At 45.4% G+C, this 27,666-nt stretch overlaps 3 protein-coding genes across 3 annotated transcripts in view; 1 reads left to right on the top strand and 2 right to left on the bottom strand.

Annotated features, from left to right (window-relative positions):
* tpk1 (thiamin pyrophosphokinase 1) overlaps positions 1-18,225 on the top strand; it is a 41,052-nt gene extending 22,827 nt beyond the window's left edge. The window contains 1 exon segment of the mRNA XM_060045778.1: positions 17,152-18,225. Coding sequence (XP_059901761.1) covers positions 17,152-17,297 — 146 coding nt within the window. The 3' untranslated portion in view covers positions 17,298-18,225.
* Positions 17,782-20,086, bottom strand: sec61g (SEC61 translocon subunit gamma). The gene is made up of 4 exons (XM_060045667.1): positions 19,927-20,086; positions 19,120-19,218; positions 18,860-18,962; positions 17,782-17,970 (listed from the first exon to the last, which is right to left on the bottom strand). The coding sequence occupies exons 2-4, from the start codon at positions 19,211-19,213 to the stop codon at positions 17,961-17,963; spliced, it is 207 nt and encodes a 68-aa protein (XP_059901650.1). The 5' UTR covers positions 19,214-19,218; positions 19,927-20,086; the 3' UTR covers positions 17,782-17,960.
* Positions 20,087-20,815: 729 nt separating this feature from the next.
* LOC132452354 (retinol dehydrogenase 12-like) overlaps positions 20,816-27,666 on the bottom strand; it is an 8,262-nt gene continuing 1,411 nt past the window's right edge. Inside the window, exons 3-6 of the mRNA XM_060044931.1 lie at positions 25,553-25,708; positions 24,971-25,075; positions 23,407-23,616; positions 20,816-21,729 (exon numbers count right to left, since the gene is read on the bottom strand). Of these exons, the coding sequence (XP_059900914.1) occupies positions 21,224-21,729; positions 23,407-23,616; positions 24,971-25,075; positions 25,553-25,708 (977 nt within the window). The 3' untranslated portion in view covers positions 20,816-21,223. The remainder of the gene's footprint in view (positions 21,730-23,406; positions 23,617-24,970; positions 25,076-25,552; positions 25,709-27,666) is intronic.

Here is a 27,666-nt window from a genome sequence, read left to right as displayed (position 1 = left end):
CTCTCTCTCTCTCTCTCTCTCTCTCTCTCTCTCTCTCGCCCCCTATCATTCCTATTATATTCCATAAGTCGCTAACATTTCGTTTCACAAGAAAGGAGTCCGATGGAACAGGTGTGCAGAGGCCTCGTTCCACAGCACCTCATCGCCCCAGTGCCAACCAATCATCTCATGTATAATTGATTGTCCCCCATACTATTCTACACCCACCATAGGTTAATTTACATTCAGGTAGATTCAATACGATACCCATGGGTATCATGATGAACGGACATGTGAATGTTTCCTGAATTGCCCTTTTGGGTTCAAATCAATTTGGCCGAATGAAACGGTTGGCTGGCCTACATGTCTTTCTACCCATCTGCTCGGAATTGGAACGCACTGCATATGACCAGAGTCTTCCACAAGAATAGGCAGACCTACCGCTAAAGCTAGCGAGCTAGTCGTGCCCTTGGGGGCGAATGCTTGTGGAGGAATGGCCTAGATGGATTTCTTTTCGGTTGGACACTTTGAAAATCAAGCTTAGACTATCTGGTTTCTGCATATTGCCTGGCATTGCTTAAACACAAATGCTATTTGTTGATTAATTTTGGTAAAAAAAAAACATTTTGTCGCCTCGTCTTCCAAAGTGCCCGGTCAAACGTTGCGTTCAAAACTTATATGGGCCGCTTGCCACTGACGCACACAGACTAGCATTAGCAGGGAACGGGGTTGTGGGGGGGGTTAGGACTACAGGTTTCATGGTTAATAATGTGACATCCTCTCCTTAGCATAATGCCGTGTAACTCATCCAAGGAAGTCATTCAGCTCACCCCGTACCTCGGGGGGCTGTTTTAATGATCCCACCGGGAACAGACTGTAACCTCTCATCTCTCCTGTAGCGCACGGACGAGAGATGGAGACATTAGAGAGAGACATCGAGAAAGAGAGAGAGAGTGGGAGAGACTTAGAGAGACATAGAGAGAGAGAGAGCGGGAGAGACTTGGAGAGAGAAAGAGAGGGAGAAAGAGAGAGGGATAGCTTAGAGAGAAGGAACTTGACGGGAGGGAAGGTGGGGGGTGAGAAGATGTGTGAAGAATGACAGTAGAGGGGATGGAGAGAGAGAGAGAGAGAGAAGGAGAGAGAGAGACAGCGTACAGAGACGACAGCCATGTTGTTTATTTGTTGTCGGTGGAGGATGACGCACAGCAGGAGTGTTCAAAGATTAGGGAAACAGCGGCAAAAGTTTGTGCTTTAACATATGCACAACACAAACACACACAGGGTTTTAATTGTGTGTGTCTGTGTGAGTGAGTGCATGCATGCATGTGTGTGTGTGGTTGCGTGTGAGATTGGATGCTTGCATGTGTGTGTGGGTGTGTGGGCGTGTATGTGTATGTGTGTGTGGGCATGGGAGGATTTTATTTTCTATGTTCCCTATTTTTGTTTTAAGAAAAGTTATTTTCTTCCCTGCAACGGATTTCAGAGTTGCAGGCTATTTGAAGAAACATTATTCTTTGCTGTACCTTAGATAACGGCCATTTTGTCACCCGCCCTCACCCCTGTGGTTCTGCAATGTGCCGTCTCCCTTATTATTGTATTTGTTGTTGTATTTATCTGATGATATCCTATGGTGTACCAAAATAGATGGTCCCATTCCTGCTTTGGTCTAGACATTCGTATTGCTTACCCACATACACACAGCCCATCCAATGATACTACACGTATATGTCCCACAGTATATATTTGTATAGTCTTGTCGAACGGTAACTGACACCTTTTGTATTTTCAGACTATATATATACACATATATATTTATATATTTATGTATTCCTGTCTAATGGTAGACACCTGTCACATTTTCAGTATGTGTATATATATCTATATATAATATATATATAGTCTTGTCTAACGTAACAGACACCGGTCATATTTTCAGACCATATATAATATATATGCACATACATTTCAACCAACCTCTATGACTCAAGCAGTTCGGCGCACCGTAGTCCTCTTCCCCTCAAAGAAAAACGAGAGCAATCCAGTGGACTCTGACTGTGCAAACGACCGCTGACCCTGACTCAGGACCCATTCCCGCCGCCGCTACGGCCGTGAAACGGCCACGAGGTTAAGGGCTGCCCATTGGCTGTTCCCAGGTTTAAAACATCCACTCAGAGTCACAATGGAAAGGTCTGCAGATTGTAGGGACTCTAATTCCCTCCAATGATTAGGAATTAATGGTATGCCCCTTTGTATAGCACCTCTTCGCCCTACCGCTTCCACTCAAAGTGCTTTCCATTCGAGGCTATGCATTCAGCCAGACGTACGCACGCACGCACGCACGCACGCGCACACACACACACACACACACACACACAAAAAGGGCTCCTGTCCAACCCAGGCTAAGGAAAATATTTGGCAGTTTGGCAATCTACAACTGTGTATGTAAGGTTTGACCTTGGGGGGTGGAGGGCTTCAGAAACATGAACCAAAACTCAAAGTGGAACACTACACCATAGAGAGTGGATGACTCTCTATAGAAGTCACTAGGGGGGGGGGGGGGGGGGGGGGGACTTCAGTGGGGGTTTCATTCCATCTGCGCGCGGCACCTTCTCAACAATAATCAATAATCTTCCTCCCACTCGGGGTGAAAATGGTAGGTCTTAGCTCGTTTCCCCTCAGCCATGCCAACGTTTAGGAGTGTGTAACTACTGTTGACGGCTTTCAACTGCTGTTGACAGCGCATGCGCTACCGCGCGTATATGTCCCGCGCAAATTTTATTATATTTAAAAAAAAATAATAATAATAATAATAATTTTCTTCTTCACCCTTCGCGGTCGACTTGGGATCTGTCGGCGGTCTGCTGGTAGACCGCGATCGACTGGTTGGGCACCCCTGCTATAGAGAGAGTGGCTACCGCCAGAGACAGGAGTCACACCAGCATGGTCACACAGTGTACTTTTTAAAAGGAGATATACTGAGTTGTTGACTCTCTTGATGATATCTCAAGGTGACATCCGTAGTGAGGAATGTTGATGAATGGAAATGCATCGCATAACATCACAAGAAATCCATGCAATCCAATGGATCACTGCTTTGGGGGCTTTCCCTTCAGGGGTCAGTGCAGGCGCTGGAGTGGAGTAGGGTTAGGTTTTGAGCACATGAGTTAAGATTTGTCATGGCTTTGTTGTTGGTCCATGAGGTCATTTTGTTTATCAGCAGTTTGACATCACAGCCAAGATTGCCATTCTTTGAAGAATGGATAAGATAGGGAAAAGAAGAGGTAAATATACAAACAAAAACATCTGGTCAGTGGATTATTATTCAATGCATTCCTCAAGGTTGTGATTAAAGGTAGTGTGAACTGAATACTGAACAATTGTAGTGTCTGTATGTGTGTGTGTATGTGTGTGTGTGTGTGTGTGTGTTTGTGTGTGTGTTTGTTTGTGTTGTGGTGGTTACCATTCACTTGTAAAATAGGAGAATAATCATTTCATACTACTTGTGTTTCCCATTATTTATGGACCGCGGTCTCAGTCAAGCATTCAAGATATTTATCCCTTCATTCATTCATTCATTTACCCATTCTCATTCATGCTCTCCGAGTCGCACTCCCTCAGAAAACTCTTCCAGCGGCCTCACCAAAGCGTGCCTCATGCAATGGAAGGCTAATTCTCCCTGTCTGGCAGTCAGATAACAGGAGGCAGAACATTATCACCCGCTACAGTCACCAACATTAGGTTGGCAGCTGTTTGAATTTCATGCCGCCATGGTTCGGTTCAGGCCTTCCCCGGGAACTCTGAAGTCGTCTTTATATTTCCCCCCCGAACATTTGCGCTGGCTTCTGTTGTTCTCTGCTACTTTTAATGCATTTATGTTTCTCCTCCCCTCCGAGGAATGGAGATCGTTTCATGTATCTGATCCAACGCACGGCTCCAGCGTTGCATGCTTTGTCTTGACATAATAAATTACAGCCTTAATCATTTATCCTGCGTCTCGCGGTGGTGCCATGTCCCTGAAGCGCCGCGCTCATATTTTTCTAATGGTTTTATCCGTTCTACCTGCCTAGCTCTTTCTAATTATGTATTGATTCATTATTATTATTCCTTTCATTTAGGTTGCGCGTGTAGCCTCACAGAACAGCCAACGCATCCGTTCCTGTCGCTTTGAGTTGAGATCCGAGGCTCAACTTGGGTTGCCAAAGCCTGCCGTAATTCCAGCAAACTCTCAACTGACCACGTGAGGCTACGCTATGCTAGGCTAGGCTAACTGGCTAGACAAATCTTGAAAGTCTGGCAAACAATTTGCGTCGCACTACGTGCCCTTGACTTCTTGCGTTTCCCACCTCCTGCTAACTTGCTCTTTGTCTTTACCCCGTCCTTGGTGCAGCTCACTGAGAATGACTGGCACGGAACCACCCACTGCAAATATTCTCCGAGACATTAATCTGGCATAAAGGAGGGTGTCATTGAGTCTCCATAATCCTCAAAGCAAAAGTGGGGCGACCCAATCGAAATCAGTGACCCGCAGGAGCAAAGGAACTTAGTGAATAAAGTTGTTGTGTGCGTGTGCGTGTGCGTGTGCGTGTGTGTGTGCACAAATGCAGTGTTCTTCGAAGAGCATGTTTACATAAAACCAGTAATGCTATTTTGGACAGACCCATTTCCTGCATGTGGCAGCGTTTCGTTTCAAACCGAGACACCCCGGTAGAAAACGATGTCAGCGATCGGCAGGGGGTACTGCCTGACCTTTTGATATGAGACGCGTGTCCGTGTTCCTGAGTGCGTGCACATACTCACATGCTCATTATATGGCTCATGAAACAAACGTGACAAGGTCATAACGGTGGGAGCGCACACACGCCTGCCGCATCACCACATGGGCCCCATCCCCACGAAACACACACACACACACACACACACACACACACACGCACACACACGCACACGCACGCACACACACACACACACACACACACACACACGCACACACACACACACACACGCACACACACACACACACACACACACACACACACACACACACACACACACACACACACACACACACGCACACACACACACACACACACACACCCCGTGGAGGAGCAAACAGGGATGTGTGTCGATGACAATACAATTAGTCGCACAAATAGGCGTGCGTCGCGGGGGGGAATGAGTGCACCCCCCCCCTCTCACACCAGGAGGGGGTATTTAACCGACAGGAAGCTCGCTGGGATGGTGGCGGTGACGGCGGCCGGGGATTTAAACGGCAACGTACCAAAGACACGTTCGCCAGAGGCCACCGATTGCACTTTTCCATTGCCATTTTCGGACCGCAAACTGCGACCATTAAGCGGTCCCACTGGAGTCTACAGGACAGATTCGTCATCCCGTCTTCTTTTCAAGCAAAATGCATTCGATACTAATTAATCGTTACAACAGTCTGAAAAGAGGGCGCCGCTTCTCAAACGCGATCGACTCCAAAACAAGCGTGTCATCAGTTAACGCCACACCTTCACACGGGGGAGCCCTGTTGTTATGGAGATGGAAACCCAAGCCAGGCCAGGCTGCCCCACAGTGCCCCAGACTCAAGCCAAAGCCAGGCTAGCACATTTGTATGGGTAAGGGGCCCTCTGGTCGCTCTTCAAAGAACGGACCCGTTTCATGTCTGCTCATGTGGGAGATTGCTTGCCAGCGCAAAGATTCCAAGAGACGACCGATGGGATCTGATGCAGCAGCCGGTCGCTATCGGGATTCTCCCATCGCGTGTTCAAAAGGAAGGGGAACCGACGCACACATAAACACACACACCTATCATACGTACAGTAGGTGACCGCGTGATCCTTAGTGACTGGGATTGCGGCAACGCGGTGACCGAAGCCCTTTGAAAAGATCGGTGTTCGGTTCAAAAAAACGTTTGACACATCTAAACACCTGCCCGCCGGCGGAACGTGCTGTCACTTTCAGGGAGCGCTATTCCGCCGTCCCCTTCCCCGGCACGGCGCCTCTTCCATCCCCCGAATCCATCCAGAGCGCGCCTGTTGCTTCTGTGATCGTTGCTGGTTCAGTGGTGAGGAGGGGGGCAGCGGGGCGGGATGGTAGGGGGGGGGGGGGGGGGGGTGTTGTGGGCTATCTATCATGCAAAGCGAGCTTGAAGGAGCAGAGCGCGGGGGCCCCTCCGCTGATGATGAAGTGGGTCGTAATGCCAGACGCCATCCGCAAAAAGCGCTCCACATAGTTTGACGGCGGGGCTAACGGCCACGGTGTATGCGGGCGCCGTCACTCATGTTCCCCCCCCCAGTGTTTAGCCCCCCCCCCCCCCCCCCCCCACACACACACAGGGGGGGACACAGCTTTGTTTGTTTTTGTTGCTTGATTCGTTTAGACAATGAATCGGTTTTGAGCGGCTCACCTGTGTGTGTGTGTGTGATTTGCGTACACGCACACACAAGGGAACTCAAAACTGCAACAACGAGTGTGTGTGTGTGTGTGTGTGTGTGTGTGTGTGTGTGTGTGTGTGTGTGTGTGTGTGTGTGTGTGTGTGTGTGTGTGTGTGTGTGTGTGTGTGTGTGTGTGTGTGTGTGTGTGTGTGTGTGCGAGGAGGCTGACTCTGAGATCGCTGCCAATCCAGAACAAAAGGGTACCATGCTGTCAGGTTGAATGGTGAGTGTGTTGAAATGGGCCTTTGTGTTTCTGCCTGAGCGTTCTCTCTAGAGCGACACACAGCGACTCGTTTTCACACGAGGACCGGCTGAAGAAAGCTTTTCTTTCCAGATTATTTTTTTATATATAATAATAATAATCATTTTGAAACAAAAACTGCTTGATTTCAATCTTGTATTATGCAGTGTAGCTGTGCTTGTCCCTTTTGCTACTAGTGACTGTGTCCATGTTTGCCGTTAAATGTATTAATGTCACTGGGCACTCATGAGCGTTGCGATTCAAGATAATAGCTGCAAATTCAAAGCAGATACGCACACAATGTTATTGTTGTTTCTTCAAAGTTAACGCAATTACCGCGATAATGACTGGTTTTGGGAGGCGACGATTGGGTGAATGAAACAATGACACTAATTCCTTCCTTCATTTGCATGACTATTTATTTGACAAATATTTGTGTTTAATTGCCAGTTGTTAGATAGTTTACGCCTTTGTTTATTGTCTGTCTTCCGCAGCAGTTGCTTAATAGCTGGTTCCGGGTTTCCATTGCGGTACGTTAAACAGCAAATGAGTGCGTAAGGGCACCTGTAAAAGTCAATAAGTTTAAGGGTGTGTGTGTGTGTGTGTGTGTGTGTGTGTGTGTGTGTGTGTGTGTGTGTGTGTGTGTGTGTGTGTGTGTGTGTGTGTGTGTGTGTGTGTGTGTGTGTGTGTGTGTGTGTGTGTGTGTGTGTGTGTGTGTGTGTGTGTCTTTGCAGGCCTATGAGAATGTATGTGTCCATGTCCGTGTGTACGTTTATTCAAGTGTGCGTAAAAATGCACATGTGAGTTCACTCTTCGTTCATAAGAGTATGCGTGAGTGTGTGTTTGTATGTTTGTGTGTTTGTATGTGAACAGTGCTGGTCTGTCACTGCCTCTGCCGTGTCTTGGACGTAAGCTGCATGAGCTGTTGGACTCCGTCAGTAATCCGCCACTTGTTGATGCGGGGTTGATGTGGTTTCAGCCGTCTACCAGCGCAGTCACATGGCGACAGGGATTAGGATTTGGAGGCGAGCCCTTACTTGAAATATCGGCTAATTAATTTCCAAATAATTGATACCGCAGAATCGGAAGTCAGCACTGTTTAATCGGACACGCGCCCGCGCACATTTCCATCAGCTGGATTTGCTTCTGCATTCCACACTTTTTTCTTTGCTCAGTGCTTTTGGGTGTCGAGGGATGCGCATTTACACAACAATGTCCTCTGATTTTCTCCTTGGCAGGTTATTCCCCAAAACAGCAGTACTACTGTGTGTGTGTGTGTGTGTGTGTGTGTGTGTGTGTGTGTGTGTGTGTGTGTGTGTGTGTGTGTGTGTGTGTGTGTGTGTGTGTGTGTGTGTGTGTGTGTGTGTGTGTGTGTGTGTGTGTGTGTGTGTGTGTGTGTTGTTATATTTCGCTGCATCACTATGTTTGTGACTTAACACAGACCATAACAAAGAAAAATGGACAACCTGTCATAGGTGTCCCCTCAGAGCCTGTGGGTCTGTTACTGTGTGTGTGTGTGTGTGTGTGTGTGTGTGTGTGTGTGTGTGTGTGTGTGTGTGTGTGTGTGTGTGTGTGTGTGTGTGTGTGTGTGTGTGTGTGTGTGTGTGTGTGTGTGTGTGTGTGTGCTTCTGCCTTACTGTATGCTTGTGTCTGTATGCCTCTGATTGGGCCTGCCTGCATGTGTGTGTGTGTGTTTTGTGTGCAATTGTGCATGAGTTTGGCTGGGTGCAAAAGTGACAAAAAGATAGTTATAGAGAGAGACAGACAGTTGTACAGATCAAGGACAATGGCTGTCTGGCTTGTGAAGAGGGAGACTGTAAGCAAGGGATCCTCGTTCAGTATGATGTGTCAAAGCCCACTCAAGTGCTCCAGAGGGCAGCCTCGCCCACCACTACCTCAAACCACCCCCACCCCCCTCTCCCGCTCACTCCTGTTCTGGCGCGCGCGCGCTCTCTCTCTCTCTCTCTCTCTCTCTCTCTCTCTCTCTCTCTCTCTCTCTCTCTCTCTCTCTCTCTCTCTCTCTCTCTCTCTCTCTCTCTCTCTCTCTCTCTCTCTCTCTCTCTCTCTCTCTCTCTCTCTCTCTCTCTCTCTCTCTCTGATTGTCTAATTAATGTATTGTGATTTCTTCCTACTTTAAGTCCTGTGAATAGTCTTGTGTTTGAATACTGCTTCCACATCACAATGCATCATGGGATATTTTTTCTGGCAATGTTGCCGCATAATGGGTCCTCAAGAGAGTTGTACAATAGTGAAACCCTTAATCAACTAAATACACCATATCCTAAGCTAATAAAAACTTTGTTTAGCCACTTCTCCCCTGAGAAACACTGGGGAAGTTTCTAACGCTACAATGTCTCCCTGTAATGAGAAATCATTCCTGTTTAATTAGCAAACAGTGGTCAAATAACCATCATAACTAACAATGCAATGCTCCTATGCCTCCTAAATGGAGGCGGTCATTGTGATGTGACAATCCCCCGATATGAATAAACTTGCCTTGCATTTGCATCAATCTCTCTCTAAAAATTGTACAATGTTTTTATGCGTGTCCCTGTGAAATAGAAAGCCTCCAAAATGGCACAAGGACTTGACAGGGTACACATCATTATATTTTAGTTAGAAATACTAATTTACACATGAAAAAATGAGGTGTAACAGGAACTATGATGTTAATAAGCAATTGTCCTATCAAGAAGGCTTAGAGGGATGTAATGAAAGTTAATGATGAATTTAAATCCAAATATCAAACTTCCACATTCTGATCCAATTGAAGTCATAAAGTCCATGCCAACTCAATACAACAGTGCCCTGTCGAAAATTGCTAACTGTCTATATAAAAACAATTGTAATTTAATGTAGATGAATATTTCACAGCGAAAAACAGATATATAGACTTCATAGACTTCATTTCAGTATAAATTATTTAAGATTCTCTTGTGCCTAATCTAAAAATAGAATCACACACACACACACACACACACACACACACACACACACACACACACACACACACACACACACACACACACACACACACACACACACACACACACACACACACACACACACACACACACTTAGCCTTTATTACTCGGGCAGAATATGCAATGTTTTATACCACAGATGTTTTGTTCATAATTTCTGTTGGAGCAAGTTAGGGAGGGAGGAGTACTTGATCTGGCGGTGCGGCAGACGGATGTATCTGCTCATGGATCTCGTCGGCGCAGGTCCCAACCACCGTCCCCGCAAGTGGTCCGCATAACCTCTCCCTTTTCTCCCTCCGCCCTTCCATCTCCATGCCCCCTTCAGAGGCAATCGGGGCATCCAACCCCCATTCTCCCTTGGCTTTCTCGCTCCTCCTCCTCCTCCTCCTCCTATCCAACTGAATCCTCCTCTCCTTTGTCTCGTACTTCTCACCCCATCCTCCTCTTCCTCCTCCTCCTCCAACGACCCATCCCCTTCCTCCTTCCCCTCCTCTTCCTCTCCTGCTCCTCCTCCTCCTAACTCCTTCCCACTTCCTCCTCCTCTCCTGTGTCTCGTCCTTCTCACCCCATCCTCCTCTTCCTCCTCCTCCTCCTCCATCGACCCATCCCCTCCAACTTCCCCTCCTCCTTCTCCTCTTCTGTGTCTCAGTCTCGCCATCCTCACCTCGTCCTCAGCTGCTCCTGTCCCCGTCTCCCCTCGTCCACCCTCCGCCTCCTCTCCTGCTCCTCCTCCCCACTCCTCCGTCTCCCCAGACGCCCTCCTCTCCTCCACCCTCCTTCATGCTGCCCTGCACTCGCTGTCCGCCCCCTCGCTGACGCTTTAATATCTCCCGTCTTGTACTTTCCACGGTGAGCTCGGGGAGACAAATATATCTGTTCTGTCTGTTCTGTCTTTTTTCTCTTGACCTCTCGACTTCTCGCTCGTGCACCCTCTCTCTCTTGTGCACCCTTCGCCTCCACCTACTCTGTCTCGCTACGCCCGGGCATCACGCCCCATCCCTCCGTGCACTCGACTTCACCTTTTTCATCCCTCCCTCTTATTCAATCTTCATCTTTCTCCTTCGCTCCCTCTCTCCTTATCGCTCGCTCACTTTATAACTGCCTCTCTCCCTCTGTCTCTCTGCCCCTCTCTCTCTCTCTCTCTCTGCCCTTCTGCCTCACCCTAATCCTCACCAGGACGCCCCAGACAGAGTAAATGAACACAGTGTATACTGTGTCAGTGGCGAGGAAAACTACCTTTTTATCGCTTTATTTATGAACCCTCAGATGCCTGACATCACACGCATCACCCGCATGTGAGCCAAGGGGGGAGGGGGAAATGAAACGGAAACCCTGATGTGAACCTCTCATGTTCCGCAGAGGGGGACCAGGAGACACACACACACACACACACACACACACACACACACACACACACACACACACACACACACACACACACACACACACACACACACACAAAGACACGGCCTCGCTCGTTCTGCATGATCCTGCGTTTTCCCCACCAGACATGGGTCGTTTAAGTAACCTCAAGTTTTTCATCTGCGCTAGGAACACGTCAAACATGTCCCGCCAGTGAACCAGCACCTCTACGCAACCCTTTCACCTCGAGTGGAACCACTTATCAGAACACTCTAGGATAGTTCGTGTTTTTCGTCACCCCTCTCTCTTTCTCTCCCTCTCTGTCAAAACCACATTACGCCGTGACCCCGGTTTGCAATGTAGTTTGTCTTCTTTGTTACCCCTCTCTCACTCCCTCTCGTTCTCTCTCTCGCTCTCTCCACGCAGTGCTCCTTTACAAGGTCAGGTCCACCCGTACCCAGACACCTAGAGGTTAAGCCGCGGCAGAGCGGTGATTGGAGAGCCTTGATTGCACGGACAACAGCCCCTAGCCACTAGCTCCATAAACATTTAATGGGAACAGCCTATCACCGCCCAGCAGATGGGGCCAACGTTTGCTCGGCCCGCGCCGCTAGGCCTGGCTCACTGGCCAATAAATAGCTGTTTCATAAAAAGGTGAATGTCAACCGGGACACTGTTCCTACATCACACACCCCCGGTGTCATGAAACAGATTAACTCAAGACACCTGCTGTGTCTCGTAATGAACGCTGCCAACGCGTTTATGGTGTCATTTCCTTTCTTCCTTCCTTTTGATCGCCCGTTCATTTGGCGACTAGTGAATTCACACATTCGTTCCTTGGTTGTTTATAAATTCATTAAATTATCCTTAGTTTGTTCATTCCTTCATTCATTTGTTCTTTGCATTCATTCATTAATTCCTTAGTTCCTCTGTTCCTTAGTTCATCCATGCATAGATGAATGTTTTCCTTAGTGAACACATGCATTCAGTGATCCCTAAGTCCATTCCTTCATACCTCCCAAAAAAAAGGCCAGATGGTGAAAGCACAATTTAGACCCTTTGGATGAGACTGCTTGATGAATCTCCAGTTTTCCAAAGCATTTATGTGTTCAGATGTTGTTTATTACCAACTCCAAGACAGCCTCGTCCAAACCACTTATCAGTAATAACTCTGCAACGTTGACAGCTGCGTATTGGCACCGCCCATGATAGGCTTCCACTGTGTGTGTGTGTGTGTGTTTGTTTGTGTGCATCTGAAGAGACTAATACAGCTTTAAAGTTTCTGTCTGCTGTACTTTTCATGACGGACGTGCAAAGTCCGGGAAGTGAAGGCAGGAAGAAACTTATTTTTCCACGGCCCCGCAAAACTGGCGAGCATAAGTACTGGAGCCGATGCATGACTTGGAGAGTGCACCTGCCTAAATGTTTGCCTCGACCCACCCCGCACTGCCCAAAAAATGAGGCTTATCATTTATTCACTGAAGCTTATTCATAAAGATGAGACATTCCCAGGAGTGGATTTCAGAGTTAACATCTGTGTTGTCCGACGGGCCTCAAAGCAAACCTCATTATGGTCCGGTATACCGGTCGTCTCTCCTTCCGTTTCCCTTAACCCCTCTCAGCCACTCTCTCCACACAAGCACCGATTCTGGGAGGCCCTACTAATGTTCACGGTGAGAACGGGATTGTGGTTTATTGTGTTTTCTTTCCCTTCCTATTTTCATTCAAAGTTTGAATTTTCCGCTGAAGACAAGGAACCCTCTCACGTGGTTTTATTTCAGCGGTTGCTACGTCCCACCGTACCACTCCATTTATTTGATTTTACAATACCTGACAAGACACCGCAACCCAACAGCTATTTTCATTTTCTTTCTTTCATCGTTCTTTCTCTACCTGTCCAATTTTACCATTAGCCTCTGAGCCTGTACATGCCCCCCCCCCATCTACCTACCTCCACTTACTCCCCCCCCCCCCCTCACTGCGAGCCCCCCTTCTCTGGGGTAATTTGTTGGGTAAATACGGCCTACTTGCGGTTGACGGGCCCTCTCGGCCGTGGTGCTGGAAATGCAATTACAGGCGGCAAACATCTCCTTTGTTATCACTAGAGGGTGTGACGCTCATTCGGTCCCCTCGGCAACGGGGGGGGGGGGGGGAGAAGGGGAGGGGGGAAGGGGGGCAACATCGATCGGTATCAGCTTTGAGGAGGGGATTACTAATGAAGCCGTGTGAAAGCCTGTTGTGCCTGGTGAAGAATATTCATATGTGTCTGTATGTGTGCGTGCGCATGGCTTGTTCGCATGGGTGTGTGTTGGTGCGTGTGTGTTTTTGGTGCATGTGTGTCTGTGTGTGTTCGAGGGAGAACAGAAGGAAGAGATGCAATGTGGGAGGCAGACTGCAAAACCATGGCTCCCCTCATACTCCACATTGTTTTCAGTGCAATTCACAATTTGTGTTTCTTTGTATTATTGGTGCTTTGCTGCCACTGGTGGTCAGGATGAGCATTGCAGACTTTGAGAAGCAAGAAAAAAATTTGTAATATCCTACGTGTGCCAACAAACATGTATTTCTTGTATTTCTTGCTGTTCTATCTCTATTACACTAATATTAGACGTTTGCTTAAACATTTTGCCTTATACGCCTATTCTTAATTCTATACCTATTCTATATCAACCCTCATTTGTTAGTTTCCTCTCAAGGTACACCCTAGAACTACCGCCCTCGTTATGAATCTGGGCCGACAGCCCGTGACCTAATGTCTGTCCCAACGTGGTGCGTCAAACTTGAAGCATGTTCCTAAATGTTCCCTGGGTGAGTGCAATCGTACCTATCCAGGGGGTTAGGTGTGAGGTACTCACCGCAGGTCCACAGCCACCGTAGGCGAACAGATCCCTCCGTGACGCGCCACACCGGCACCTCGTCTCCAGGTGACCAGCCCTAGCTTTGAATCCCGTCGTTCAGTTTCCCCAGTGCACAGTGTTTCAACCCAAAAGTTCTCTCATAGAAGTGACTTAAACAAAAACCGTGCGTCCTGCTCTAATTCGTAAACTGCAAACTCAGAGTCTCACCTGCAGAGAGCCGCCTCCAGAGACCCTCAACCCCTGAGTCTCACTTTCTGACACCCACCTGCCCTCAGCTGCTGCTATTTACAGCTAATGAGCACCTCAACACCGCCCCCTCTGTGTGAGGTCAGTACTGACCCTGACCATAAGCACATAAGTACACTATAGTATACCTAAACAGAACAATGTGGCAGTGAGGCTTTAAAAACCAAAAGTCTTCATATTTTATAAAAAAAACTTGGATTACAGGGAATTACATTGCGCGGTTTTACTGTAATACCCAGCTGGTCATTTTTTTTTACCTGAGATCAACAAATAGATTGCCTGTCATATTTAATCCCAAATGACGGTGATTATCCAGTCTAGTGAAGGCAATTAGCGCAAAGACAAATATTAATTACGACCCCAGAACTACAATGTCAAATATGCCATTTAGCCGTGTTGTGCATCCCATACTTCCTCTGACAGCCTCAAAGAGAAATTGGTTTTAACATGACAAGAGATCAATTATAAATTTGAATTATTATAACGGGCACCTTTGCTTCGCTTTTAACGCTTCCCAAAGCTAGCGATACAAGTAAAGATGCACACGCAAACACCCACACACACACACACACCAACACAAATCAGAGGTTATGTGTGGAACAAATAACCCCCATCCCACATGGCGGGGTACGGGGCGAGAAGACAAAGGCACCCTGGGGTGAAGGACTCAAGGGCACTACTTTTGCACAGTTTGACACTCCTAATTTCTTAAAAAGTCTGGAAACCGCTGTTCCCTCTCAGTCACTCTCACTCTCTCTCTGTAGTAAAGTGTCCATGAAGCAAACTCAAACTCTGTGAAGCAACTCGGTTTTTATTTCTTTGGTTTGGGGTAGCCCTTTTTACATCATGGTGGGTTTGACAGTCTTTGAAGCCGTCTTTGATGTCCACGCAGGCATCCGTAGCCGACCGATTTACTCTGTGACCGCATAAAGGCAGCAGAGAAATAACAGTTTTTTTTTTTTTTTTTTTTACTTTCTTTTGTAATACTGTTTCATGCATATTCATTAATAACTTTCGTATTGTTGCTCCAGTCATGGGTGATTTGTCATTTTATAAAGGACGTCCAGACAGCGCAATTATAATAAGGTTTGACTGTGGTGGGAAACACATCAGGTGTTTGATCCTGGGTGTTTTTCTAAATCAGGTTTCAAGATCCTTCCAATTATTTTAGGCCCCGAGGGAGAACCACTTCAAGTTCACGCGTACACAAATCATTTACTTCTTAGTACTCTGCTCTCGTTGACAGAAGTTATGGAATAAACTTGGTAGAATTTGCTTATTTCAATAAATGCACTTTATTACTTCAATGCCTTTAAGACAATGCCCACCTGAGCAGACTGAGAAGTAGTTAGGAAAAAAAGATCATAATAATTCAAATGTAAAAATGCTAATGAATAATTCACACAACACAACGCTCTAAAGGGCTCTTTATGGTTCCACGTTCACGCAACGCAAGGGGGTTACGGACCCCTTACGTCCTTGCGGACCCACCTTGCGTCCACCGCAAGGCCCGGACGTGCGCCTCCCAAAAATCGTAACCTTGCGTCGAGGCGACGCTGCAGCTAGGGCTGCGATTGGTCCGCTTACTAAACCCCGACGCAGAACCATAAACGTTCACTAGCGTCTGCGTCGAAGCGTCTGCGTGGTCATTGCGTTGCAGGAACGTGGGACCGTATTCAGCCCTGAACTCAAACATCAATATCCCTCTCTCACTATGCCTTGATTAGAAACATTTTATTCTTTTTGCCTTCATTTGAATCAGTTTTGTTACGTTGTACGGAGTGCCTGGTTGTCTCATGACGTGTCGGTCGATTATTTAAGCAGGGTGTTCTATTTGTCATCATCGGTTGACAATTTGGAAGGAAAACGCATAGCTATGCGTAACAAATCAACACTTGGGTCTTTGTGAAAGGCTGTTTTTGTACGTTCATTCAAACATTTGCCTTTTTCCTTTGTTAGTTTCATTATAATCGACCGGCAAAAGCGAGAGAACAAATCCATGCCACCCCCTGTCCTCATAGATGCCTCAATTTGGCCTGCATTGACCCAGGCCTCTGTAGTTAATGTGTAAATAAATGTGCATTCTTCCGTTTGATCACTAGAGGACAGTGTTTAAGCTTTGCCAATGTAAATATGAACCTTTGTGTACGAAAAATGTATTGGATCCCCAATCATTAGCAATGATCAAGAACCAATTTCAGTTCTCATCTCCTAAAATTTGCTCTCAAGGGCCGAGCGGTCGGACTCTTTTGATTCCGAATTTTTTCAAGTCACCTTGAAGATTCGGCTGCACTTTGCTCCTTATCACGATAAAAGGGGACCACACAAAAAAGGCAAGAGTGACTCATGCGACCCGGCCATCTGTGTTGGCAGAGGCTGAAGGGGTTCACGATTCAGGGGGATTTGTTGGTGCTCTGGTGTCTGGTCTTACTGTGGAGCAGCGGTAAACACTCCAGCTCGGCACACTTTAGTATTCAGGTTTCCTCCCTGAACTCAAAGCTGAAACGGGCTTGTGGTATTGAGTGGATTACCTAGAATACTTAGTGGTCACTGGTCACCAGATCGACTTTCAAAGGGGTTTTCGGTTGGCACCTGAGGTTTTTTTTAGGACAAAGTCTTTAGATATGTTTAAGGAAGAATGTTGCTGTGTGGTTGTAGGGGGTAAAACTTTTTTTTATATTAGAAATAACATAGGGACATCTTCCATGCCTTTGAGTTCTCAAAATCCAAGTTGACCAATCAACCAGCCCTTGCCTACTGCGTTTATTCCCACTCTAATGTCCAGTTTTCCTAGGACATTACTTACGTAATGGACCTGGACGCCGACATTGGGCTTCCAGCACACAACCTTTCTAAGATTTAAACAAATGATTGTAATTCCTATGTGACCAAAAACGCCACCACAAGACAAGGTCTATGGATAACCCCAAAAATATCTAATAGTATTGCCTAACTAGCAGTTTGTGATGAGACCTATTTCTGTGATGTAGACTACAAAGCGTGTGTCCAGTCCTCAGGCATCTAATTCCTCCCTTGTCCAGACGACCAGGTCCTGCAGTTTGGGACGCTGGTGAGCACCTCCAATACCTACGAGCCAGTCCCCCCAGGACACCCCAGGAGGCCAGTGACCGTGACAACGGACCAGCCACTGCTGTGGAGCATGGGCATCGGCCAGGACAGGGAATGACATGCCAGCGTTCCTGGTCCATACCCAGCCAATCAGGACCAACGTTGTTTGCTGAAATTTCTAATCAGGGTCGTTGCCAAATCCTAATCTCTGAAGATGCAATGACAGCAAAGTTAGTGATTTTTTTAACAATTTATGGTGGTTTGAAATGCAATGTTAAAGCAATGTTGATAATTCACAGCACTGTTGAGTGATTTTAGAGCAATTGTGGTGGTTGAAAATTCACTGTTACTCATTGTTCATTATAATTCACAACTATGTATTCAAAAGAAGAGGACCCATGTTGCCTATCCAAGTGCATAACTGTGAGCTCTCTTTTGTATCATACTATAATGTGCCTTTTCCACGGTACCAGCCCTGCACCCACAGGAGCCTTCGAGTATTTCATGCAAGTAGAATTTGAGAGAGACTGTAGTGCCTTTGAAGAACATAAGAAAGAAACTTGTAACGACTGAACAAAGAAGAATGAGAGGAAAACACAGCCTTTGGGTTTCTATGATTTTATTAAACAGAGCCAAGTACAAATATTGCACACTGAATGTAGAAATGACATCCTGTGAAGTCCCCCAAAATCCTCCCCCCCCCCCCCCCCTCCCCCCCCCCCTAACACGTGGTCTTCTTTCTCAGTTCCATCCGGTCTAGTTCTGTTTGGACATACTCCGTTTAGCCGCCCCTAGATGAATAAAGAAACAGTGTTTGTTAATATTTGACAGGAGACCTCACACCGAAAATGAGTGCACATGTTTAATACTAAATAATAAGCATTGGTGAACAACACAAAATTAACTGGTGTAGATTATAATCATCGGTAAAGGCCTAGAACACTATCAATGTTGCTAAAACATACTATTAATCAGGTAATGAACTGATTATATATGGATTATCAACGAATTACCTATACCCAATAAAAGTTTTTCATGTGACCCAACTGCTGAGACCATGTTTTTTGCTTTGTAAAATATGTATGGTATAAGTGAAAGATTCAAGTGATTCCATACAGTCCTCATGTCTTATTTATACGACATTGTTTGACATTCAGCTGATGTGTCGCATAAGGCTGCAACACAAGCAACAACATGAAATTGGCTTTCAAGGAAAGTCAAAGGCTAAATGCGTTAAATTGTTAAATATGTGGTAAATGTTGATGCACAATGCATACCAGGTACTATGTACCGTTTTATGTAGTATTCCTGTTTGCCCGCCTGGACTTGATATCTGCAGACGGTACTGCATCTCGCAGAGATGTTGCGGCAGTGTGTTCAATGGGATTTATTATTTAAAGCGCTGCACTTTCAACCATAGGTAGATTTATCCTCATGGTCGTCCCAACAGCCCAGGGTTTCCGTTTCAAATCACTAAAACCTTCTCTTTTTTTTGGCAATATTTCTGCCTGTATTATTATTATCCTGTAGCACCACAGACAATGGAGTATTTGGTGAAAAAAATTTTTTTGTATAGATACATCAAGAATAATAAGCACAACCATGAAACAAATAAAAATTATAATCCTATTAACTTTTTTTCCCTTTGGACATGGAGAGTTGTTTTTAAAGGCTACTTACACGATGATGTTGTTGATGGGGATGTGGATGAGTTTGACGAAGAAACCGATGAATCCCATAATGGCAAACCCAATAGCTGTGGCCATGGCAATCTTCTGGAATTCTAACAGAGGGAAGAAGAGCAAATCGAGAGACCAATAATTAGACAATATCTTGACCTTCTCCAGCCTTTTTGTTGATAGTCTCAATGCTAAAAGTCTGTTCTAAGGACTGACCAGACAATTAAAAGAAACATAATAGGCAAAATAATAGTTGCTTACCTTTCCTGTCTGGTTTGGTACATCTCTTTACCAGTCTTATGGAGTCTTTTACGAACTGCCGACTGGGCTCCACGAACTGCATGATCTGGTCCATGGTGTCTATAACAGGGCGAGTCATCATTAAGGACACAGGTCAAGCAGAGTCTGCTTAGGTTTTAGATCAACCGGTGGGACGAAACTAGCTCATTTTGAGAATACGCCAAACCCTATCTCTAGAAAGAAACCCATGGATTAACGGATATTTCGATGTCAATTCATGTTTCAATGTCTATTGAGTTGAGCCCCAAAAGTTGCAGCTTTTTGGTTCGCTCCATGTTTCTTAAACGGTACATGGCATCATTGAATACTGCTATATTTCTGGATACATTTTGTACTTTATCGTTCGTGACATAATCACTAACGTTAAAGACACATGTGGGTCCTCAGGCCAGATCAGAACCACTGCTGAAGATGACCCGAGTGCTGACGTTGTCTGTGAGGAGTACGGCTAGCTGCTAGGCTAGCCGACACAGCTATCATCTAACCCTAATACCAACAGGCAGCTGGCAGGAGAGCTTGTTTTTTTTAACCAATCACATGTTAATTAAACAAATATAATCTCAATCTCTAAACGGATTAACCATTTCATTCGTGAGTAACAGCTCAGTAGTAGTGACTACTAGTGATTTGTTCCTACTCAAGCGAACTAGCATAGCGGACACGTCTTATTAGTTGCTACGATTAGTTTAAAGGGGTTAGGACCCAGCAAAGGCACTGCCGTGTAGATATAATACACAATACACAGTCTTTTTAAATAGCTTCACTTACTTGTTTAGGGGGTTTGTTCGACCGAAAAACGAAGGTTGCAGGAGAAACGGAGACACTGAAAGCCACGTCGCTCTCCAAATCTTATTGATGTAGAATGGTTGACGTCGATTTAGCGTACGCATGCGCCGTAGCACATTTACCCCTGTTTAAACTTGGACTGGAATGTGTTGTCTGCCACCTTGTGGTCGGAGAGATAAATACAGTGAATAGGCCGGGATGAATCAGGCAAACAGACTTATGGTCATTTATGAATTCCAATAAATTGCAATACAGTGCAAGATTTAGAGGCAATGCATTGAAAAAATACACAAGCATCCCTGAAATAACAACTATTCATAAAAGCAGAAGAATGGACAGACACAAATCTGAATGATGCTGTTAAAATTAGTCTTTATTTCTATATAAAAACATACAGATGTATATGATATGTACCTAGACCAGATGTCTGGAATCACAATACAGAGACTAAGTCTTACAAGAACAACTCAGTGCATTAAAATGTGTGTATTTTTTTTATCTAGTACATGTGAATAAATAAATCATGCTTTGGTGTGAATATTTTTTTTTTAGAATGGGGGGATGTACGAGCTACATTTATTTATGTTGACATAAATAAATGTCATTTATTTTTAACATTTAAAATAACTATATCTTTCGATGCCATACATTATATATATAAAAACATTGCTATAACATATATAATATATATTATGCACACACACACACCTTCTTCAACCTTCCATCCAAACCCCCCAAAAAACATGAATGCCTCACACACACACACACACACACACACCACACCATGCATGCATGACCCACACAAACAAACTCACAATCACTGCATGACCATCCCACATGTGTATGCACACACACACACACACACACACACAGACACACACACACACACACACACACACACACAGACACAGACACAGACACAGACACAGACACACACACACACACACACACACACACACACACACACACACACACACACACACACACACACACACACACACACACACACACACACACACACACACACACACACACACACACACACACACACACACACACACACACACACACAATGTCAATGACAAACTTCTGCTCAGCAACAACAACAACCCTTTCATCTAAAACAAATCTGACTTCAAAACAAAATTAAAAAACCACAACTACAATGACACCAACAACGATGAAAACAACCATCCGACACTGACATCAAGGCCATTGATGAAAGCCAAGAGAGGCTATCTCAGGTTCCACTTTTGGGTGGTATGAGTGAGGTAATTTACTATTGTATTCGGCCGGGATAGAGGAACAGCCACTGATTGGCCAAGGTGCATCCAAGTGTTAAATTACAAGGTCCCATTCCAGTTTTTCCAAGGGGGGGGGGTGTGTGTGTGTGTGTGTGTGTGTGTGTGTGTGTGTGTGTGTGTGTGTGTGTGTGTGTGTGTGTGTGTGTGTGTGTGTGTGTGTGTGTGTGTGTGTGTGTGTGTGTGTGTGTGTGTGTGTGTGTGTGTGTGTGCGCATCAATATATTTGTGTGTGTTTACGTGTGTGCATGCTTGTGTGCATGCTTGTGTGCACGTGTAAGTGTGCGTGTACCTGAAGTAGCCCCCGCTCTGGCCCTCCAGGCCTGGCTCCAGGGCACAGTACAGCGTGGTCTGGGCCCCCTCCAGGGGGGTCTTGGTGAACCAGCCAAAGAGCTTCACCGCCACCTGGATGCACCGGTGCTGATGTCGCCACAGGTCCGACTGCACCACCCCAGGGTGCAGAGAGAACACACTCACACCGGTACCTGCAGAACACACACACACACACACACACACACACACGTGTGTGTTTCATGTTGAATGTCTATGTATTTCACGTGGAAGTTCAAACAAACACACACACACACACAAACACACACACACACACACAAAAAGACACACACACAAACATGTGCAAACAAGCACTCACAAACAATGGCCCTTGCGTTATAGATTAACGGGGATATCAGACGGGAAATCGAATGCATATTTGCTGACAAGACTCTTCTGAGTAAATAAGAAAGGAACAACATGTCTTTGAACCCGTGAACTTTTTCTTTCCTACTCAGCTGGAAAGAATAGTCGGCCAGATTAGAGGCGTCAAGGGAGAAGAAAAGAAAGAGAGCTCTCTTGGAAGCAAGTGTTGAGCATATGGAGACATATGATTTGTGAGTCAATGGACCAGGGCTGTACCCGAACACTTTACAACAATGGACCTCCGGCACACACGGCTAAGTCAGAAGCATCAAACCGAAGAATGGCTGCCAATTGGATCTTCTTTCTTTTCTGTTCTTTTATTCTTAAAGAAATAGACAATGTCTTCTTTCTCTTACAGCATTTATAATTGCTGTCCTAACTATGACAATTATATAAAAAAAAATATTTTATTTTTGAGTGACAGGTTAATTTGAATAAAAGTTAGGACTTTCTTTGGGGGGGGGGGGGGAGTTGGGTTCGTAGGCGGTGTAATGGGTTTGTGGTGCTGGGATGTGGATTGCACCTTTATCACCATCATCATCGTCATCATCATCATCATCACCACCATCATTACCCATTGCAGTCCAATTGGTTTGGTAATTCGCATTGAGTACATATTTAATAGAAATCGCACCGTCAAATGCTATCACAATTAACTTTAGTAAAACTTGAATTGAGTCGAAGGAATACCTGTCTGCATACAGACCTGCCTACATCCAGTAAAACTCAATCGATTGTCAAACTTTAGCTTTGTTGTTTTAAAGATGGCATACTATACCACCAGGTTTGAGTGTGATTAGCCGTTACAAGCCGTTTTGAAAATCGGCCTCTTCTGACACCAAGTGGGCGCGTCCACCTAGATGTATGACGAATAGATGAGCAACCTTTGCTACAGTCCACTGGGTAGGCTGCTAGAATGATCTATCCAGCACACATTTAGGTGGACACGCCCACCTGTGATGTCAGAAGAGGCAGATTTTCAAAACGACTTGTAACGGCTAACCACACTCACACCTGGTGGTATAGTATGTCACCTTTAAATATGTGCCCACTTTTCAACATAGTTGGATAACAGCCCTTTTGCTGCATCCCCTCTATGCATTTTTCTATTTCCGTGGACGTTTTCTTCCACTTCCAATCCAATCCAACTTTATTTGTTAAGCCCTTTAAAACAACCATCGTGACCAAAGTGCCTTACAGAGTAATAAGTTAAAGAAATCGCAAATACAAAACAAGGACAACAGCTCAACAGGACAACATAATAAACAAAAACAAGATAAAAAGATAAAAAGATCAATTCGAACTTCAATGTCTTCCTAAGTGTCAAAAGCCAAAGAGAAGAGATGGGTCTTGACGAAGCATTTGAAACCAGACAGAGAAGAGGCTTCTCTGATGTGCTGAGGCGGATCGTTCCAGAGTTTTGGAACCACAACAGCGAGGCCATGACCCCCCCTTCACTTCCTCACCTTGTAAGCGCGCGGCCAGGGAGCGGGTGAAGAGCACGTTGGCCAGCTTGCTCTGCCCGTAGGCCTTCATGGTGTCGTAGCTCCTCTCGCTGTTGATGTCCTCCAGGTTGAGACCCGTCCAGGTGTGGGCCACCGACGCCACCACCACCACCCGGGACGGGGCCGAGCGCTTCAGCAGGTCCAGGAGCAGGTAGGTCAACAGGAAGTGACCTAAAGAGCATGTCCGGGTGAGAGGTCATCCAATAGTGTAACATACTCTTTACTACTGTTAGATTATTGGTGACTTTTTACAATAAGGGTCAAGGGGCAGGGTTAGGTTATAAAGGAATACCTAAGTTAACATGAACACCATTAGAAAACATGTCAGTCAATGATTACTGACACTAGTTAGCTGTGATAGTTAATGCTTATAACTGTATGTTATTTATTGGTTCATTAATGTCCGTTTATCATAAAGTATTACCAAGTCACTAAGCCGACTATTTATACTGCTATTTAAAGTGAAATGGTTCGTTTCGAGATGCTGTTAATGAGCAGGTAGGCATTGCTCAATTGCCTATAGGTAGACATTGGGATTTTAACCCACAACTGTTGACTGGCTGCAAGTCAAACACAGACTAAGAGACTATTTTCGTACATCCCGAATAACTTTGGGATTATTTACTTTTTTCTGTTGCCATTTTACATACAGAATATGGCAGCCAATCCGATAGGACTTTGAACCCGGGGCCTCCATACCCTATAAGGAGAACCATTACAACCAACAAGTCACACTGTGGTTGTGGAGCCACTACACACTGGATGTGATTATTCCTACAAATGACCTCAAGTCGGTGACAGAGAATGAGCTCATCTTCCAATCCTCCAGTTATTAACTGGGTGTGAACACGATGAAGGCTTTATTTTCTAGTCCACTGAACTTCTCTCATCAGGTGTTAAATCTTGCTGTCTGCCTGCACTGTTCTGTTGTTGTGAGAGTTTGAGCCTCTGTGAATGCCTAGTGCATGTTAGGTTTAATAATATTAGACCTCACAGGCAGACCGCGACAGGAAACTTATTTAAAAGTGTGTAAAGCTAACAGGGGCAAAACAAACCCTAAAGCACTGAGAGGCCAGGCCGGGTGCATATAGTGGTTGGACCTTCAAACCTACAGGAGCCCGTTTCCACCTATAGAACTGTCCATTGTTCGGTCTTCCCGTTATATAATCATTTGTATTTCCCATGGCATAACACAAAGCATGATGAAAAATGATTGGTGTGTATGGTGCACACGAAAAATGTGCGTCTGAACTTTGGTCGAGTTATGGTATACTCGGGGCTGAAGGACTGCAATTAGATATGGATGAATTGTATTGTGATAATAGTTGAAGGACGCTTCTGTACAACTTCAACAAAATCAACACATTTTAGTGTTTTCTGAAAAGAATTCAATGACAATTATTTGCCGTATTCTGGGGAAAAACATTTTCAGTTGGGTTCATGTTTCCCTTTTATCAATGTACCAGAGTATAATATTACAAAATGTCAACGGACAAGAAACACCAGATGCTCTGTGGTCTCTCACCCAGATGGTTGACTCCCAGCTGCATCTCAAAGCCATCTGTTGTCTTAGAGTAAGGACACATCATGATGCCTGCATTGTTGATGAGGATGTCCACCTGCTTCTCCTCTGTGGGCACATACACACCCAAACACACACAGGTATGCATGCACACACATACACACAAACACACAGGTATGCATGCATGCATGCATGCACACACACACACACACACACACACACACACACACACACACACACACACACACACACACACACACACACACACACACACACACACACACACACACACACACACACACACACACACACACACACACACACACACACACACAAAATAATGAATGTATATGGAGATTTAACTTGAACTATGCAACTTTCAGTGCAGTCACCGCTTCCATCCAAAGTTACACTCCAGCCAAACTCTTCGTTCAACATGAAGGTCTCAAGAACAAAGCCCCATCCACCCACGGCTCAACCTACCCACCAATGCATTCTCATCTGCCCATTGTTCCGTGCAGAACGAATTAACAAAACCTTTCAATCAAAAGTACAAAGGGCAGGTTTTTGCTTTTTTAAACCCACCTCGATTAGTGACCTCAGCGAAGGCTCTGATGGACTTGGTGTCGGAGAGATCCAGTCGACGGATGGTGATGTTCTCATTGCCGGTGTCTGCCAGAATATCTTCCTTGGACTCTTCCGCCCTCTCCATGTCTCTGCACGCCATGACGACCCTTGCCCCTTGAGACGAGAGGTCAGGGGGTAAGGGTCAAAGTTTAGGAGCCTTTTGATGTGATGATACAAAGTTGATCTCCCTCTGTCTCGACCTCTATATCTCTCTATATGTGTATCAGGTTGTATGTCTTTATCTATATTTACACTTATATCTAATGTATTATATCTGTCTGACCTTCTGTCTGTCTGACTGTCCGTCTACCTGCCTGCCTGTCTGTCTGATAAGTTCTGTGACTCCCATTGAAATTATCCTCCTGAAGTAAATGAAGCAATAAAAGTAAACAAATAAATATAATGACCCGATCACTAAGTGTAAATGTGCATAATGGAGTCAATCAGCTGGCAGTAAATGCCAAGAGAAGTTTGTTAATAAAGTAGCTCATCAGCAAGGCAATTGAAAGACTATTAGTGTTTATTGTGAAACATTTGTGTTTGTTAGTATATTTGGCCGTATATGATCGTGAGTGGACAAAATGTATTTTCGATTGATAAACAAAGACTGTTTTCATCCTACTTTTCACACTCCATTAAAAACAAAATCTCAATTTAAGTGGTGATGGGCTTCAAACATTCGAGATTTAAAAAGTTTTTGTGGGTTGAAGACATTAAAAGAGCCACTTTGAATGATGAATAAAGACGCTTTTTCTATTTGTTGCTTTAGTCTTCTCTTTTCCACACAACAAACGAAGCTGTGTCACACTCGACCATTCAGCCTTAATGATATAATTCCTCATTTACTCTCTCTGTCCCTCTCTCTCTCTCTCTCTCACCAAACCACACAAATTAACAAAAAAGACGCACACATGCACATACGCACACACACAATGGCTACGAGGGCCAACAATTATGGGCCCATTTATCAGAGAGCGAGGTGCCCGCGTCCCATCAGAGTGTCTTTGTCTGCTTCCTGCGACTCACTAGTGGGGAGACTCCATCGTTCCCACATCTCCCCGACAAACAAGTCCTCATCGGCTCCTTGCTTCTCATTAAGGGCGAGAGTAAATGATAAACAAACAATGAGAGCTGCAATTAGTTGAGAGCCTTGTCAGGGGCAGCTGTGCGCTGACGTCAATCCCCCATGCACCAAGGGTGACACACTGTTGTGGTGGGCCATGAAAAATAACATGGATTTTATAGGATGATTACCATCTATAGGCCAACATTGTTGGCACATGTTTTATACATGTCTGACATACTTAACACATGTTCCATGACTTCTCCACACCGATTTCTGTGAGAGGGGTTTGGGATGTGCGGTGGTTGGCCTCATTTCACTTTGTAAAACTTTGTCTTCTACGGACACACACACAAACACTTTTTATTTCGGATACCGTGCCAAGTATTTCAAGTGCGTCGATTAAGGACAAAGTGGGCTCCCTCTCCCCCCACTCTCCCTCCCTCCCTGACCTCTCTTCTGCTTCCTGTCTGGCGGGGGGAGGAGAGAGGGCGGGCGGGCGTTAAGAGTGGGGCCCCACAATGTGCTCTCTGTCCTCTGGTGCCCTCTTTATGGGTCGTCCCTTACCGGGACCTGGGGCCGGGTGGCTGACTCTGTAATGGGCCCGATTTCAGAGCCAGGGGGGTTTTCAGCGGAAGACCTCGATGCTGGTTTTGAACCCCCCGTCCCCTACTTTAAATGTGTGCATCCTGACTATAATAATCGTCGCGTAATGAATTGAACATGTTATCAACGGAATTAGCATTGCAACGGCTGGTGTGATCCTCTTCACAGTGTCAGCAATAGAGGGATCTTTCAGAACAGAAGTAGGCACTCGGGCACAAAGGGAATGAGTAACAGGGTATCCAGTGGTCCGTTTGCCAGCCAGCAACATTGAGCTTCATCAGGCCTTCAATTACGACTGAGTTCAAACTTTCGTTGAGTGGAATACAGGCGGATATTCTCAATTCCTATTTAGAGCAGAATGCTTTGATATGATTAAATATTATTCATGGCACGGAGTAAAGTT

This window comes from Gadus macrocephalus, chromosome 23, assembly GCF_031168955.1.
Source record: "Gadus macrocephalus chromosome 23, ASM3116895v1".
Classification (NCBI taxonomy): Eukaryota; Metazoa; Chordata; class Actinopteri; order Gadiformes; family Gadidae; genus Gadus; species Gadus macrocephalus.
This window is presented reverse-complemented; position numbering and strand designations above follow the sequence as displayed.

Coding starts and splice junctions, on each gene's coding strand:
- sec61g (XM_060045667.1), bottom strand. CDS start 19,213: ATGGACCAGATCATGCAGTTCGTGGAGCCCAGTCGGCAGTTCGTAAAA. Junction 18,963..19,119: donor TACCAAACCAGACAGGAAAG/GTAAGCAACTAT, acceptor TCCCTCTGTTAG/AATTCCAGAAGATTGCCATG.